This window comes from Spodoptera frugiperda, chromosome 28 (assembly GCF_023101765.2).
Source record: "Spodoptera frugiperda isolate SF20-4 chromosome 28, AGI-APGP_CSIRO_Sfru_2.0, whole genome shotgun sequence".
NCBI classification, from domain to species: Eukaryota; Metazoa; Arthropoda; class Insecta; order Lepidoptera; family Noctuidae; genus Spodoptera; species Spodoptera frugiperda.
Genome location: NC_064239.1, coordinates 13,222,165 through 13,240,125, shown reverse-complemented (window position 1 = coordinate 13,240,125; position 17,961 = coordinate 13,222,165). Strand labels below are relative to the sequence as shown.

The following is a 17,961-nucleotide window of genomic DNA, read 5'->3' as shown; positions in this document are numbered from 1 at the left end:
TTGGCAATGAATTACTCTCTAATTAGTTGGGACGAACAACCATGCTCTATATCATGGCCGATAATCGTTCTTTCGATTTAAAATCATCTTAGTTACCTCTATAACTGAGACAGCAAGTGAATTTTAATGCATAAACCTCAATAACTGAGACAACATCGTTTTGTTTGTTGATTTACTTATTCTTATTCATTTATAATGTGCACATAACACATTGTTTTGTTTAAGAATCACACTTCTTTATCTGAAATAACCCGTATGTTCACCTTAATTAATGGAACCCTCTGTAAATGAGACAAATCTTTATTTATACCTGGTTATCTGAGACACTGGGTTAGTGAAATACGTCTATAAGTGATACCAATTTGAAGGTTCCTTGATGGTCTCACTTAACGAGGTTTCACTGTAATATAATCTGAAGTCTTAATGCCGAAAGCCTAAAAGTCCACAAATTGGCTTGATTGATGCCTTGATGCCATTGTTGCATTTAACTATTTATTTAAGTATGGTAGAAAATAAACTTTACGCTAGTAACACTTTAAATGTCACTCTAATCTATTTTGACATTGACGTTGACAGTTATTACAACAAGTGTATTTTTTTTTATTCTCTGCATAGACTTTACAGTGATAACACGTGAAGTTTATTTCAAATATTATTTACGTTTTTATTAAAATAATCTAATTGTGCGGTTTAGGAAAGTAAGCGAAAATGTTAATAAGCAGTGCACGTGATTTAGATTAATTTTAAGTGCCAAATAGCAAATGAAAAGTGTATAAAACGTGGGTGAACAAAGTTGTTTAGATTCGTAATTTATTTATGCTGTAAAACGTGAGTATACTAATTTGTTTTATTAAATTACGCGTTGTTAAGTCATATGACTTGAGTCGTCTTTATAAAGATTGTTCAGAGTAATTCTTTGAATTACCGTTTTCATTTTATTTATATCGAAACGTCACCTTATTATTATTTACTATCTTTTGTTTCTTTATCAAGTTGGCTTGTATGTTTATTGTTTCATAAAATTAACTTCTATACCTAATCAAATTCTTGTAATACCCAGCTAAACTTATAAGAAATCGAGTTGTGTACCTGCAGTTAAATATTTCAAATTTGGAACCTCAGAAAAATGAAATAAGGACTTAGATTTTTAATTTTGAATCTTATAACAGTTTGAAAAACGTTCAAAATTGAACCACAACCGTTTTTATTTTTTTTACTTGTCATTTTATCAATGACACCAGTATATTTTTTTATCTAAACGACCTACATGAATCGTTTGTTGACAAATTCTATCTCATAAGCTTTAAATCATACCAAATACTGTTTAAGAATAATAAATTTGCTAATATTAATAATTATGTCTAGGCCAAATGCTTTGATAAAAGTTTAAAACATTTTTTATTTGTGTTGAGGGTGACATCATTTAATATTTATTGTGATGATTAGTGCCTTTGTTTGACTTAAGTTATCTACTCATTCAAATAATGCTTAGTTGTTTATTTTATACTGATAGAAATAGAATATCCATGGAGTTTCTTTGCCACTTTTTTCCATAGAAATTTTCATTTTGGAAAAAGCAGATAGCTTGTAGCCTCAACGACAGCCTGACTGACAGTTTTTTTATTGTTGACTTGACACTCAAATGTGCCATTTTAATCTAGTCATAATGATATGATTTTGACTTTAACAAGTTGTTATTATCTTATTTTTATTTGGAGGTCCTTTTTACAAATTAATAGAAAATATAATGCATTTAGCTTAAGATCTCGTCATCACTTATAAACAAACCTTTCTAAACTTTGACCTTTTTGTTTATTTTGATGATAATGTTATGTATATAAGTATAATGTACTTGTATTGTATGTTTATGGCCGATTATCTCTTGTTTGGCTGAACTGATTTTTCAGCATTTTCAGACTTAGGAGAGGTTATAGATTTATTATTACCCAACTTAATAAAATGGCTATATGCACTGTAAAATTCAAAAGTTGGTTCCTTTTTTTAAAAAAGTTTCATGTAATGAATGAAAAACTTACAAAATATTTTGAAATCAATAAATGTTTACAAATACTTTTCGAAAAGGCTATCAGTAATTATACACTGTATAATATTAATATTAAGACTACTGTTCACATTAGATAATTAAATCATAGACAGATAAATAGATTAAATAGTAAAAACTAATAGCTAGCTATTATAATTGATTTTTAATCCAATTCCCCAATCTTTTCCTCTATTATAGCTTCTTAGATATAGCTAGTTAGCTATAGGTATGCTTATCTTCATAAATATTTTAATCCTTATTAAATCTAAATCAAATTGAGTAAAATGATATGAAGATACCTAGCAATTTATCATCAACTAAACCTCTGATAAATGTTGACTGAAAATTGTTTATTATTAAAACATTTTTTATTTTGTCTTCTGTCTTGAATTTTTTAAGCAGAAATTCTTTGCTTTTGGTATATTTTAAGCTAATATAATTTATAATTGTTTAGGCTAAGTACCTATGTATAACTGTTACCACCCGCTGGAAATGGTTGATTTTTATCTCAACAGCCCTTAGTCCTTAGCACATTTGTCTAAAACCAAAATAATACTAGTTACCAATGATATTGAAAAATAATTTTTAATTGAATAAAACAATGAATAGTTTATACCTAGTAACTAAGTACTTCATCTTTTTTAGGGCGAACAATAATCCAATGTCTTCTTCCGCCTTGGGCGAGGCGAAAGGAATTATCAGACTCTTACTGACAAAAAACCACCCCATTCCTACTCCTGCTTTTCGAGCTGAAGTGAGTTCTGGTCGGGCGAGCTCCCCTTGTTCACCTAGTACCTTACTTACCTTGTTTGATATCGCCAATATGTACCACTTTATGCTATCTTCTGTAAAAAAATAGGTCATCTAACTAACTATCTAGTTTTATCGATAAAATCACTTGAAATTGAAACATCGATACTCGACACGACATGCACTAGAGATGACTGAAGTGGATATTGATATTATAATCTTTTTACATTGCTTGTTAAACACAATTGAGATTATCGATGTAGGTAATCTGCATTCTCTATACGTCCCCTATTCCCCATCCCTCCGATCCGTAACCATAGGGCACGCCCACTCCGGGGCTCCAGCTCGAAAAACAGGAGTAGCAACAGAGTGATTTTTAGTCAGTAAGAGTCTGACACACCCTCTCGATTCACCTAAGGCCGGAAAAGCCATTAAATGATTTCTCCCCCTAAAAAAATATAAGTTGTAAGCAAAGTTGTAAAGCTAAAAAAAACTAACTAAAAGAATATCTTTAGTTCATCACCAAACACTAATACGTACGTACCTAAGTATGTCCGGTAATCAGACGATATCTGATAGCCCGTTTGCAAGAATTCATTGTGAAAAATTGCCGGTAACTATGTGTCACTCAAACGATTGATGGATGTTAGGTACCACTTACCAGGTACAAAGGACGGATTTGTCATCATCAAATTAAAACTGATTAGGTTTAGATATTGATAAAGATAAATCTACAATACCTACGTAACTAGGCTTTTTTATATTTGATTTGTCGACGTTTGGCTACTATCTCGCCTGGTGGTAAGTGATGATGCGGCCTACGATGGGACACGTCTGCCCATGAGCGAACTATTCACTCGGGCTTTGAAGACACCCAGCTTATACCCATCAGGAAATACAGACTCCGGCAAAGAATATCACTCCTTCTTTTATCACAGGTCTTGAGGTCTTTATTACATTTGATGCCAAAACTACGGTTTTTACTAGAATGATCTACGGTAGTATTTGACACTAAATTATTGTCTAGTAGTTATCAGATAGTTACCGAGAAATTACAATGTTGTGAATATAACGAACAATTATGTTTCACTATCGGGTTATTTGTTGTCATAGATAAAGGTAACCGATTACGTATGTGATGTGCAAATAGTTATGGGCCTCTTTCCGACATTGAATGGTAAAATATCCTTTTTGGTCTTTCGATACCAAAGAGGAAATGACATTTTGAAAATGCTAATAACTAGGACAACAAAATTTTATTTTGATGTCCCTCTTGTACTTTAAAACATTAATTTTTATTTTCTTACGGAAACAAATACTTTTGAAAATATAAATTGATTTGAAAAAGCGCGTGACGTCACTTCGCGGTACGTTTTATACGTAGAAATGACGTATGTATTTACCTCCACTCATAAATTTTGATTCGTTCTATCTAAGTATTGTTATCATATAGTTATGACAAAATAAAATCGATTTTTAATTTTCATACCCCGTCATCATGCCTATTAGTACGACAAATGCTAGTTCCCTTATCTTTCGTTCTAAAGCGTAGACAGGTATGAATAATGGTCGCAAAGCTATTGCTTTACAACATGACAACACTACAAACAAACACTAATGTTAATTAGTTACGATACACTTTATTCCTATAGGTAATTAAAAATGTTCAAGTAAGGTATACATTTTAGCATTTAATCTATCAATAAATCGATTAAAATCTCTATTTCATAATTGGTAATAATCCATTAAGGCGATATTGTTGCATTACTTGTATTTTATAACCACCAATAAATCGACTGCGCACCGGAAAATAATAATGTACAGCTTAAAAAGAAATAAAAATCATTTAGTAAAGACAAATTAAGGTCACCATTAAGTATTTGGCAAAAAGCAAATCTTATCTTACATTTGGTATGGTTCTAGGCTCTTCAAGATGTAAATATTGCGATGTTATGTTTAAACAAATATTTAATTCTTAATTATTATTAATTAATGTTATTCAGCTAACCTCCGTTATTGTTTGACGAAATGATAATGTTACTCGATTAATTTCAAGTTTCGCTGGGACCCATATTCATGAGCAACATATGTGACAACATATTATTGGTCCTGTAATAAGATTTCTTCAATAGTGTGCTAAAGATTAAGTTTTATTTGTCCACAGGTAAATTAATAGAAACCAAGATGTGTGTGAAGTCAGAGGGAGTGAGGAGCGGCCTCTTCTTGGGCTTCGGCTCCTTGCTGGTGGTGTCAGGCGCCGTCATGGTGGTGTTCTGGCCTGCGATCTTCGACAGCCAGTTACAAAGAGTAAGTATTATAAATAAGTGGGTCCCTAATATATACCATCTAGCGACTGGGCTTCTCCCAGTTGTGTAGTTTCTTTTGTACCATTGGGCTTAAGTAATTCTGTCTCCTGGATTAATGCCGCCGAAAGAAGTGGAAACTATCGTTTTCTTTATCTTCTTCTCTAATAATATCTTCTGATTTATTTCATTGCGGGAACAGTCATTTATGTCCCTGGGTCACGCCGGACTTCAGTGTTTCGATGTTTTCATGAAGGTTTGGGAGGTTTTGGCGAGCTTATCTCATTGGGGTGTTTTTGGCTTTGGTTACGGGTATTGCACCTATTTATGTGTTACAAGCTTGTCTATCAATATAGTCGAAATGTATCTCTTCCTTAGCCCGTCTATTTACTACATACGCTGTCAAAGCTCTTATACCTTTTTGAAATAAAACACTAATTTTATATTATCTTTCTAATCAGTGCCATTAAGATAATGTTTTCCGAAAAGACCAAAAATTGAGAACCTGTTTGAAATCTTAGTGGTCGATAAATAATCTGCTGTTTAATTTATGTGGAGATTATATTGTGCGCAGTAAATGTTTATTGCAGCAATATTAGAATTATTTAATTATTTATTAGATGTTTAGCGAAATGTTTTAGTTCTGCGTGGATTGTGACATTTTTAGTGGAGTTTAAAGATTAGATAAATAGTTAGCTAGTCAGTTATTGTGTTATTTCATTTGTGGATCTAATTAGTTTGAAATTTGCACATGAATAATTCTTATATTATATTTTTTACACAGACATAACGCTAAAAGCCCCGTAAAGCTATTTTTGTACATTGTTATGAACATTACTTACTCTAGGATTCTTTCTTTTATAAACTGGATATTGGATATTATAATGGTTGAAAGTTAAAACCGAACTACCCTCTAATTGTTCCATGTTTCCACCGGACGAACCGACACCGGTTGTAACTACCGAAGGACCAAAAAGACCACAAAAGGACCAGACCTACGTTCAGTCAATCTAACTACCTCTTTCATTTGTTGCAGATGATGATTCTATCACCAGACTCAATGTCGTTCAGTATATGGAGGGAAACGCCGATTCCGATGTTTTTAGAGATTTTCTTCTTCAATATTAGTAATGTAAACGAAATACTAAGCGGGACGGCAGAGAAGATTAAAGTCGTGGAAATGGGACCTTACGTGTTCCAAGAATCTCATACTAAGGTAAGCCTTTTTGTAAATTCCCGTTGTTATAAATGGTGTTAATATTTTATGTATTTTGTATAAATATATAAATATGTAATACGATTACTACGCTACGATTTTACGGTTACGAATTGTTTTAAACTTTTTTAAATTAGGACCAAATTTCAGAATATTTCAGGCTTTTTTTTACTAGAGTGACATCATTTCAAATACACGTGCTATTCATTAATTAGATTAGATTTATTGGTATCGGCCTATTTGATTATTTGGATAAATGCATTATGCCTAAGGAAAAAGAACGTAGTGATAAAAACATATAATAATTAATAAATTAGTGTTACAATGAGCTCATTCACGTAGATAACATTTTATTTTATTGGCAATGCTATTTATAGGAAATGTGTAAAGAAATATCAACCCCTAATATTCTCTTCCCTCTTTATTGCATCTTCTATAGGCTTTGCCTCTACATCACCCAAATCCCAAAGACAGAAAAATATTAGAAACGTACTTATTTTTTTTATCTTGTCAAATGTGTATTTATGTAGTTAAAACGAATCAAATCAAAGAAAATACGTCATTTCTACGTATAAAATGTGCCTGAAAGTGACGTCACGCAATATTTCAAATCAATATATCTTCAAAAGTATTTGTTTCCGTAATAAAACATTAAAATAAGAATTAGTCATCTACCCTATTGTGTTAACAGGCGTCCAATTGTCAGGGCATCGTCAAGTCAGGTGATATACACATGTGTGATCCTATTTACTTTATCAAAATCTACTACAAAATACGAGAATTAATTATTTTATGATAATGATAACTTGTTGTCTTTCCTGATTACATTCCATTAATAGATTAGAGCCAGATATTGTTGTTATTGTATCCTTATTTGGTGCCATTAGACTTTACTGTTAGTTAGATTCTAATGTAATGTTAGATTCAATTTTTTTGGGTTTTTATAATATTGATGAGCAACTTTTTGTAATGCACGAATCTTAATTTACACTCAGCATCTTAAACGATTGAAATTATTAACCGCCTTAACGATTCTAATTTGTTGTTTAGAGGGCGATTTCCAGCATTAGTTCTTTTAATTTAATTTTAATAAAAATTTCTTAGTTCGATTGTTCAAACGGGTTGGAAATCCAACTCCATAATATCGTGGTCAGTAGATATACTGTGGAAAATTATTTCGTGTTTGCTTGTGGTCCTTAAGTCCAAAACAGTTATAATCTTTTATTCCAAAACATAATTAAATTAATTATCAGAATAGGAATTATCAAGATAAGGCGTTATAATATCCGGATTATGATGTAAGATGTCCTATTAAAAATTAAAGTCTAATTATCCAATAATTTTGTATGCAATGTCACACGTGCATTACTTTCAATTGTTGTACCAATAAAATGTTATGTAATAAATGCCATGTAGTTTATTGATCAAGTTATTGCAAGTGTGATTATTATGAAAGCGATTTCAGAAGTCTAGATTTTGCGAATTTTTATGATTGGTTTCGTAATTTTCTGTGTAGATTATAGTTGTGCTGGGTATTTGACAGTTAACTTGTTTTTTAATAAATGAGTGCTGTTAAAATAACATGGTAAAACTTGCTTTTTTCTGTTAAGTATAACTTAATAAATTGACATCGAATTGCTAGGTTAGTTTCTTTAAGTTCTCTTAATTGACGAGCATACATGAAAGTACTGATGACTGTTGATAAAGCGAAAGAAGTAAGATTCGTAGCAATTGGCGTTCCATTGTCTCAGCCTATCCCCATGGGAGACAGGCGTGAGGTTATGTATGTATGTAGTTTCTTTAAGCAGATTCCACGATAGTATTGCACATTTCTTTCTATGCCTAACTAAGATTTCTACATAGGGACGTGTAAACTGTAAACATATAATGAAAGGCTTAAGTGAAGAGAGTTAATGTTTGATGTTTGTTCCTCATTGTAGACATTGCAAACGTAAATTACAGGCGTTTGTTTATATTATATTCATACGCTTACATAACACAATAGTTACTCCTCTCTACCGTTTCCAGTTATTGCAATACATTTTGTATATTTTACTTTACAATACAATACAATAGCTAAAACGTTTTTCTAACAATGTGAACAATCATCATTATTGTCCGTGACGACATCAGATGACAAAATGTTGGTGCTTAAATTATGAATAATGATATATATAATTTGTGTCTGAAGTTTTTTGCTTGTTCTTCCCCATAGTCATGTACCTTGTTAAATGTTGTAGTTTTGAGAATTGAAATATGTTTACCTAAGATATTGTCTCTCATTTTCTTGCTAAGTTTTAGTATAAATCCAAGATACATTCGATTATGGGATTCCATGTATTGTGCTCTATATCTTTCATCTTCTAGATTGAAAAAAGAAATTATAAAGGATACTAAAGTTACTGAAGTCAAAATTATTTATTTCAAATAGACCGAGAAGACACTTTTGAACGTCAAAGCAAATATTACAAAATTAAAAAAAAAACAAAATGTCTGTCTTTCGGTCAGTCCTCTAGTGAAGCTATTAGCTCGTTCCAAAGTGTAGATTCTTATGGAGAAGAACGAGCAAGAAACTCCATAGGTTACTCTTTTTCAATCAAGTTTACAATACAATTCAAAATACTTGGTTACATAGTTTTGTTGGTCCAATTATGACATAAACCTTTTCTAGAGTTTCATCTATTAAGAAATCAGTATTAGTTTGTTTATTTAATTAATATCTAGGCATTAATTTTGGCTATTGCGGTTGCAAACTAGCAAACAAAAATCAAAGGTCAACCGACGCATATTGCAAACAGGTTTTCTTGTGAATTTATAACAGAATTTGGTCAATGTCAATCCTATCTCTGTTGTGTACGATAGTGTGATCTATTATGTATTCACAGCATTCACACCGATTTAGAAACAAATATAATGAGATTTTAAGTTAAATTGGAAAAAGCACTTGTTTGTGAAAAAATGACACTTAGAACCAACTTCTTTATTCGTATATCTTCATCATCACCCGAGAAACGTCCACTGCTGAACAAAGGCCTTCTCCTTAGTCCTCCTTTATTGAATACATATAATATAATTATGTTAATCTAACTGGCTGCATTAAATACTAAAGTTATTAAAATTGATATTCAAAAGTTGGTCCTTTGTCACATCAGATAAGGATAAAATTTGGTCCTTTTGGTCACCCGATTTTGGCAAAAAATATCACCCTTTTTAAAGGTACTTAAAAGAAAAAGGTTTAAAAAATACAGTAAACAAGTTATCGACCCTTATATGTATGCAAGTGTGCTTGTGCCCGCGAAACTAATTAACCTGATTCTTGTTCCGTAACACTCGAAACAACGTAAAAATGCGCGTGCGCACAAGTATTACGTATGTCATGTAACATTACTTGTTATACAACTTGTCCTACCTGTATTTGAATGCATTTATTGCCTATTTTTGTGTGAATGAAAATTAGGTTGTTTACATACACATGACACCCAGAAACAACATATTGTGCATCACACAACGAGTTGCTCCAGGGAAATCGAACCCGCTACACGTTACGCGGCAGTAGGTACAGCCACCGCGCTTACCGTGTAGTCAGCGGCTTCAAGGCTTAAATTAAAACAGACATATACATACGTTTATATATCTATTCGTTAATTATTCGTCTCTTATAATAATGTATCTTATCTCGGAAATATAATATCGTTTAGTTTAATTATTACAGATTATGTATGTGTATGTATTTGTATATAAATCTACTTCCACTACAGATAAAAATCAAATAATATTTGTATTATTTATGACATCAACGTTGACGCCATTATCCAGTTCTATTTCTAAATGCCATCTTATTATTCTTGTGTAAAACTTAAGATTTCTCAACTAAATTAATACTTATTCATTTATTGTACAGTTATGCAAAGGAATTTATGCTATGACAGATTCAGCATAGTTATAAAATCACATTAAAATATCCAATATAAGTGCGGGAGAGCCATACTTCGGCACGAACGTTGGCCTCGCAGAAAACTAACGTGAAACAACGCTTGTGTTGTTTCGTTTTGTAAGTGAGGTTACCGGAGGTCCAATTGCCCCCTTTCCCAATCTTTCCAATCCCCTATTGACCAACAACCCTTAAATTTTTAACCCCCAAAAGGCCGGCAACGTACTTGTAACGCCGCTTGTGTTTCGGGTGTCTATGGGCGGCGGTGATTGCTTACCATCAGGTGATCCGTTAGCTCGTTTACCGGCTTATTCCATAAAAAATCTAAGATTCACAATGAGACCTAGTATTAGTAGTAATAACAGCATACGTATTTTAATCCAACAGATAAGTAATTGATAAGGATTTCCTTCTAACCTGAGTTTGGTTGATTAGCACCAAACCCCAAGGTTATCGATGGATCGATCACCTTGAACTTATTGTTATCTTTTTGATTATTTCTTGTGTTATTTTAATTAATTATCCTTTGATTATGCTTGGCAACAAATGTTATAATTTGAAGGTATTATAGACTTACTATGATCTTAATTCGTGGAGTGGAGAACGGTTTTCCTTATCCCCCATGGCTCTAGACATGTATTATAAAATAAAATACAGTAGAAGCTCCTTATTCGCGGGGTATGCGTTCCGTAAATATGCCGCGAATACAGAAACCGTGAATATGGAATGGTAATTTGTATGGGGTTATAGGGGATACGTTCCTAGATGACGAAATTAAGATGCAAATAGTAGATAAAAAATGTTTAATTGAACTTTCTGATCATACAGATTGCCTGATGATAATATTATTATCATCAGGTTTAGGTCACACTAGGTTTAGGCAGAAGTCACAATCTAGACGTAGCTGTAATAAGGTGTATTTTATTTTTTTATCCTTCTACTGACGCGTTGACAAAGGATAGCGAATGTAGCCTGGAGAATTTTTTTAGGTTACGCACCGATATTTCGATTCGATTCGCGAATAAAGAAATTTTAGACCGCGAATATGGGAATTGGGTCGCAATTTTTCTATCCGCGAATAGTGAAACCGCGTATGAAGGAAGCGCGAATAAGGAGCTTCTACTGTACATCAACGGCCCGTTATAGCCTACTGTATGACTGCACGATTGCCACTAAATAACATGTAGCGGATTCACAAATTGTTGTTTGTTTCGAGTCTGGGTGTCATGTGTATGTGAACTTGTATATTTGTATACGCACCCACGACACAGGAGAAAATACTAGTGTAGAGCAACGTTAATTAAAAAAACTGGTGGAAGTGGTGGACTATGGACCTCCACTGCATAATAGGGTTTATCATAATCCCCGAGTTAAATGGGTCCAGAAAGGTCCTTGAAATTATAATATATGCAGTTGCATTTTTGGTAAATGTTATTTACCTTGAGGTTTCTACTAGATACTTATATTTAGATTGTATAAGTGTTTTGTCAACATAGCCATTACGAATCATTACTGCAATGTATATGAGCAGAGTATTCGCAGGGAATTTTAGTTATCGAAAGAGGTCGAGGTGAAATGAGTCATTAGTGACCTTTAGCTTAGCATCTAGTCATTGTAGACTGACTAATCTTAATAATTATTGTTTTGAATAGACAAAATAATGTATGTTATCTTAGTACGGAAGCTATATCAACAAACGATTCTTAATTACTAATTAGATTTGCAATTTAGTCACTCGCAATTTTGTTTGCGTGAATATTCGATCCCATGGAAGCTCTACATATATTTTCTCAATATAAAAATCCTCTATCTGACTGTGTGAATAAATTCTCGTTATAATTAAACTCTTCGTCGATAAACCCGAATTGCTGTAACTTTTTCCAAGTTATATGTACTTTCTAAGATTATTAGTGGTGTCTAACCACTGACAAACGGTGAAGGAAAACATCGTGAGGAAACCTGGGCTTATAATTTCTAATTTATAAGTTTGAAATCGCTAACCCGCATTGACCAAGCGTAGTGATTAATGCTCAAAACCTTCTCCATGCGAGAAGAGGTTTTGGTCAGCAGTGGCTACTAATTGGCTGATGGTGTTATGATGTACCTATTGATGTTTTAAATGTGACCATCAACCCACTTGCCAATCGGCATTATTTGTAGAAAAGGTTTTTTAATGTTGACTATTATAGGTACTAATAAGGAATAATAATCACTTTTTAAACTAGTCGTAGTAGAGGTAGATACTATTCTATTCACCTTCAAGGAATGTTTAGGTATCCAATTCGCTGCGTGTGCGCTTACTCGCTTTTCCTTTATAGCTCGCACGATCTGAAAGTGAGAGCGAGAAAATTCTAATCATCGTCTAATGCATGACTTTATGATTGCGATTACTACGTTAAGTTATATTTGTTTTTTTTTTTTTATGGGACATTCCGGTAATCGAGCAGACGTATTACCTGATGGTAAGCAATCGCCGCCGCCCATGGACACTTGAAACACCAGAGGCTTTACAAGTGCGTTACCGGCTTTTTGGGAGTTAGGAATTTAAGGGTTGTTGTTCGGGAATGGGGATGGGGAAGATTGGGAAGGGGGGAATTGGGCCTCCGGTAACCTCACTCACACAACGAAACACAACGCAAGCGTTGTTTCACGTCGGTTTTCTGTGAGGCCGTGGTATTACTCCGGTCGAGCCGGCCCATTCGTGCCGAAGCATGGCTCTCCCACACTTGTTATGATTAATCTGTCGATCTGTTCGTTGCGGTATCGGTCTCGAATCCGAAGTTTCGTTTAATTTTGATTTACTAATGAAATTACTTAAAATAACGTTTTATTTTTAATTTCATATCAAAACCTATTTATTTATCTTCATTACATTCGTTCATTTTTGTTCACAAAGGTTCGCAATTAATACAATTGTAGCATGCAATCTGTGAGGTTTCGGACGCAATTTCGTTTTTCGTTGAATTAGAGTAGATCTTTAATAAAAAGAAACGCATATCTTCCACATGCTATTGAAAGAGATTTCATTATAAATGATACATGTGTGAAGCGAACAGAAAATACCATGACCATCGATCTTCTAATCTTTGATACAGTTGGTAAAGGTGTACTTAGAAATACTTAAGTACCTATATTTTTATAATAACTTTCGTGAGACATACTAAATTAACTAAAAAAATACGGTTTACTCACGTACCGAGTTTAGAGTCACACAGGGAATCACAGAGGGACTCGAATCTAGTAGAGCTTTTCTCAATATATTTACGTCAGTAAACCGTTATTTTTAGTTAACTTAAGTACCTATTTTGCATCAGTTATCAAAGAGCTGCAAATTCGACACCGAAACAAACATTTTATATGAGGAAACTATACTTTAAATTAACCTGTTTCTTTTGACCTTCAGTATTTTCCTTGTAAATACATGAATACTAGCTTCTACCTACGACTTCACTCGCGTCCCCTTGGCATAAAAAGTAGCCTATGTGTTATTCCAGACCACAACCTATCCCTGTTCCAAATTTCATCCCGATCCTTTCAGCAGTTTTGACATAAATGAGTGACAAATATACACACAATCTCGCATTTATAATATTAGTAATATTCTAATACATTGTTGTCCAGGTGAACCTGACGTGGAACGACAACAGCACCCTGACGTTCTACAACCAGCGGTTCTGGCACTTCCGACCTGAGATGTCGGCGGGGTCCATCGGCGACAACATCACCAGCATCAACCCTGTCATTGCGGTGAGTTGGAACTTCATCATCATCGTTCGTCATCATCATATCAAATCAAATCACTGCATCCATAGTGTATAGTGTGGTCTACAATTTCAATACAGTAATATGTTCCAAGTATGGGCCCTTAATCTTCCATGACCCTTGAACTTAATTTACTCATAGCAGTTATTTAAGATATCTTCTGCTGAACATTGGTCTCTCAATGACTTTCAATTGGCATATAATTTTGCTTTCTGCATTGCTTCAGATATCAGATACTTTTTTTTATAAATAACTAGCTATTTTCGCTAAAAGAGTTTTTTCAAAGCGGAAACCAGTAGTTTCATATATATGCGAGTTCAAACACAAAAAACAACACAACACTACTACATTTAGAACACCTTAATATAATGATCATATTCAGGCAACGTGCTGAATGAGTACATTCCTCGTCGACTGATAACAGATCTGAGAATGACTGATTGTATTATTTACTCGGTGTGCAACGAATGCTACAAAGCAGTTACTAAACTATAAATAATGGTGTAACTTAAATAACTTCTAAGATCTTAAAAATAGTATTATAGGTAATAATGCCCGTTCATCAACCTTTCATAAATTTTAATCTTTACTTGAGGTTTCCTTAAAATTAGGGAAGAACCCAAAATGCCAAATGACATTTTGGGTTCTTCCTATTTTATATCTAAATGAAATGAAATCGTTACTAAGTTTAATTACGGCGCATTCCAATAACCTACCTATCGGTAGATTTGCCTACCAGCGGTAGAATTTTGACACATTTTGTATGGAGCTTAGATCCGTTGAATGCGCCGTTCACCATTGAAAGTCTCTGAGTACGACAATTAGTAATCTTTGACAATTTTCGTTATCGTTGTCATACATAACTAATTCTTGTGAATTTCTTCCAAAGACGGTGGCGTACCTGATGAGGAAGCAGCGGCTGCCACTGAAGGTGTCCGTGGACCTGTTCCTGAGGATGTTCCATCCGAACCTGTTCCAGACGGCCAACGTCACCTCCTGGCTCTTTGATGGCATAGAGGATCGCGTCCTGGACATCGCGCTGAAGATCCCCGAACTCCCCTTCATAATTCCTTATGATAAATTCGGATGGTTTTATGAGGTAAGTGGCAGATATTTTATATTTGATGGTTTTTTGATGGGGAAAATATCATCCGAGGACACTTCTCCCACTTTGGGCGAGGAGAGAGGGGGTGTCAGACTCTTATTGACTAAAAACTACCCTGTTCCTACTTCTGCTTTTCGAGCCGGAGCCCCGGTAACCCGCTAGGCAGCCCGCAGCTTCGGGTCATATTTGACTGTTAGTGTGTTTGTTTGTCCTGGTACTATGAAGATTGTTGACCATTAGGTTCCAACTCTGACCATTTGCCCACATCTCATAACAGAGAATGACGTTTCTAACCGATCTATACTCACGTAATTGTTTAACGAGGCAACTCTATTAGTTTCGACCCACTGCAGGGGTTTATGGTAATGAGTAGTACTGGAACAAATAAAGCGCCAAACTGATTGACGACACTGATTGTTGTCTAATTGAATTGAAAATGAATCATTGAAGGATTAATAATAACCGGTAAAACGGGACATTTTTGCACACAAAGTAGTTTTTTTATGGTATAAGTCAGTAAACGAGCAGACGGATCACCTGATGTTGTTTCACGTCGGTTTTCTGTGAGTGCCGAAGCACGACTCTCCCACATTTTAGGTTGTGGTTAGAATCTAGTACTTTTATAATAATTCTAACTGTATAGACCTTTTGTTATCTCTGACCCAATTCTTGCAGGATGTGATGATTCTTTTTGCAATAACAATATTGTTCATCAATTATCTGGGAGCAAAGTGCGGCCGTGACAAAATGATAGGTATTAGCAATTTGTTTGTCAATGATTCATTTGAACTTTACTCTGTTTTGTCTTTAGACCACGTTTTGTACCTCTTGATAATAGACGTGGTCACGTTTGGTTAACGTTCACGTTTTGGGTTTACCAAGTCTTTGTTGATGGGTTTAAATATCTTACGAGATAAGATGTGATTAGAAATGTAAGCTAATTAAATTTGTTTTGACGCCTCGTTGGTCAAATGGTCATAAGCGGGTCTAGGGTTGCGAGATCGGGATTTCCGGGATGATCCTGTGTCTAGTAATGTTATTTTGCTGTCCCGGAATGAAAAAAGACTAGTATTTTTTTTAACAAAAATACTATATATAATAAATATTATTGGTGCAAAAGTGAAGCCAAACGTTGTAACGTGCTCGCTTTGAACCAACTTACAGATTCCGGTCGTGGTCCTAGAAATGTCTGGATTTGGCAACCAGTAACCAGTGTAATAAATAGCACGAAGTCTGAAGTGAAACTTGGTATATATGACCATAAACTACATTGTAATTAAATAGGCAATCATCTTTTGAAGGTTACTAGAATACACAACCTCCCGCTTTTTACATCCAGACACGGTCAACCACCCCTGGCTTGTATTCTATATCAGGACAATAAGAACATAACATAATGTTGTGAAATACTTAGGTATTATTTATGTAAACTATTTAGAATTTAAATGTACCTACTAGATTTCACAATAGCTTTGATGTAAGATAATTTTGGTCAGAAAAAACTGACTTAGCCTTGAGCGCGTGGTAATTATTTAGGTCCATTTACATTGGGTGCATAATTTAATTGGATCTTCTGATGTAGGCGAGTTCTAAAATAACTACAGGCAGATTGTAGCTGTATTATTTTAAGTCTTTATTAATACTTTAAACGCCATGGGGGTCACTGGTGACCGACGTTAGCGGAGGATTTGCCTTCAACAGTTTTCTATTGGCAGTCAAAGACTTAAATACAGTTTTAATATTTATGTTTTTAGTGTAATCTTGTTATTACGAACGCTTAAATATTTGATTCGCAAATAGTCTGTGCCCTTTTTATGAAGCGGAAAAAACATTCAATGTGTTCTTCCTCCTTGGTTGAGGCGAGTGGGAGTGTCACACTCTTACCAACTAAAAACTACCCTGTTCCTACTCCTGCTCTTCGAGCCGGAGCCCCTGCAACCCGTCTGATCTTCCGAGACTCCGTAGTCTGTGTCTCCTAGATTAGGTAGACGAATTACGCGTTGGTGTTATTAGTTAGGTACCTCTGGAATGAACATCAATTCACAAAACTCCGTTTTAATGCATAGTTTCTTGTTGAATCACTTTTTGTACTTCCAATAATTGCTAGTCTGTGTGTTAGTGTCTCGTGTATTAATATTTTAAAGGTCAAACAGGACATTTATTTCTGTAGTCTGTACTTGTTTTCGTCAATTATCGTCTCTTGAAGAACTCATGTTTGCGGTTTTGTGTTATATTTTGTATGTAATTTCAAACTGCCTTTATTATCAATTGGTTAGTAGGTAACTAGTGTGTTATTGTCAATCATTATTTCAGTCCTTAGGTATTTATATCAACCAGATTGGTATTGAAGTTATTAAAGAAGGGACAAATAAAATGTACCCTTAATAAAGTAATAAGAAGATATTATTAGAGAAGAAGAAAAAGAAAACGATAGTTTCCACCCACGACATATGAGAAAATTCTAGTTCTGGGCAACGTTTTTTGTCAACTTTATTTTATTCTTCCATCTTCATAAATATCGTCACGCCTTTACATCCCCGATAGGCTGAAGTTAAAACTATGACACGCCATGTTTCTTCTATGTTTAGAGATACCTCTATACCCATGTAGCCATGATGTAGATCGATTCCATTACAGTCATGTGCAGTAGTACTATTTAGTCAGTCATCATCAGGACCGAAAGACGTCCACTGCTGTGATTCCACTATAGACAACCAAATAATTGTAACAAAAATGGCGAGCATTATTACAATAACATTTCGCAACGCGAATTGCGCGGCCATTACATAACATTACGGATCGTCTGACCGACTTGTCAATGTCACGGCACAATGAACACGGTATACCAAC

At 34.2% G+C, this 17,961-nt stretch overlaps 1 protein-coding gene across 2 annotated transcripts in view; it reads left to right on the top strand.

Moving 5' to 3' along the window:
- Positions 1–594: 594 nt before the first annotated feature.
- Positions 595–17,961, top strand: part of LOC118265053 (protein croquemort) — a 31,476-nt gene continuing 14,109 nt past the window's right edge. For both annotated transcript variants that reach the window (XM_050705684.1, XM_050705685.1), the window contains exons 1-5: positions 595–828; positions 4,959–5,101; positions 6,134–6,313; positions 13,866–13,991; positions 14,896–15,105. In XM_050705684.1, the coding sequence (XP_050561641.1) occupies positions 4,979–5,101; positions 6,134–6,313; positions 13,866–13,991; positions 14,896–15,105 (639 nt within the window). In that variant the 5' untranslated portion in view covers positions 595–828; positions 4,959–4,978. The remainder of the gene's footprint in view (positions 829–4,958; positions 5,102–6,133; positions 6,314–13,865; positions 13,992–14,895; positions 15,106–17,961) is intronic.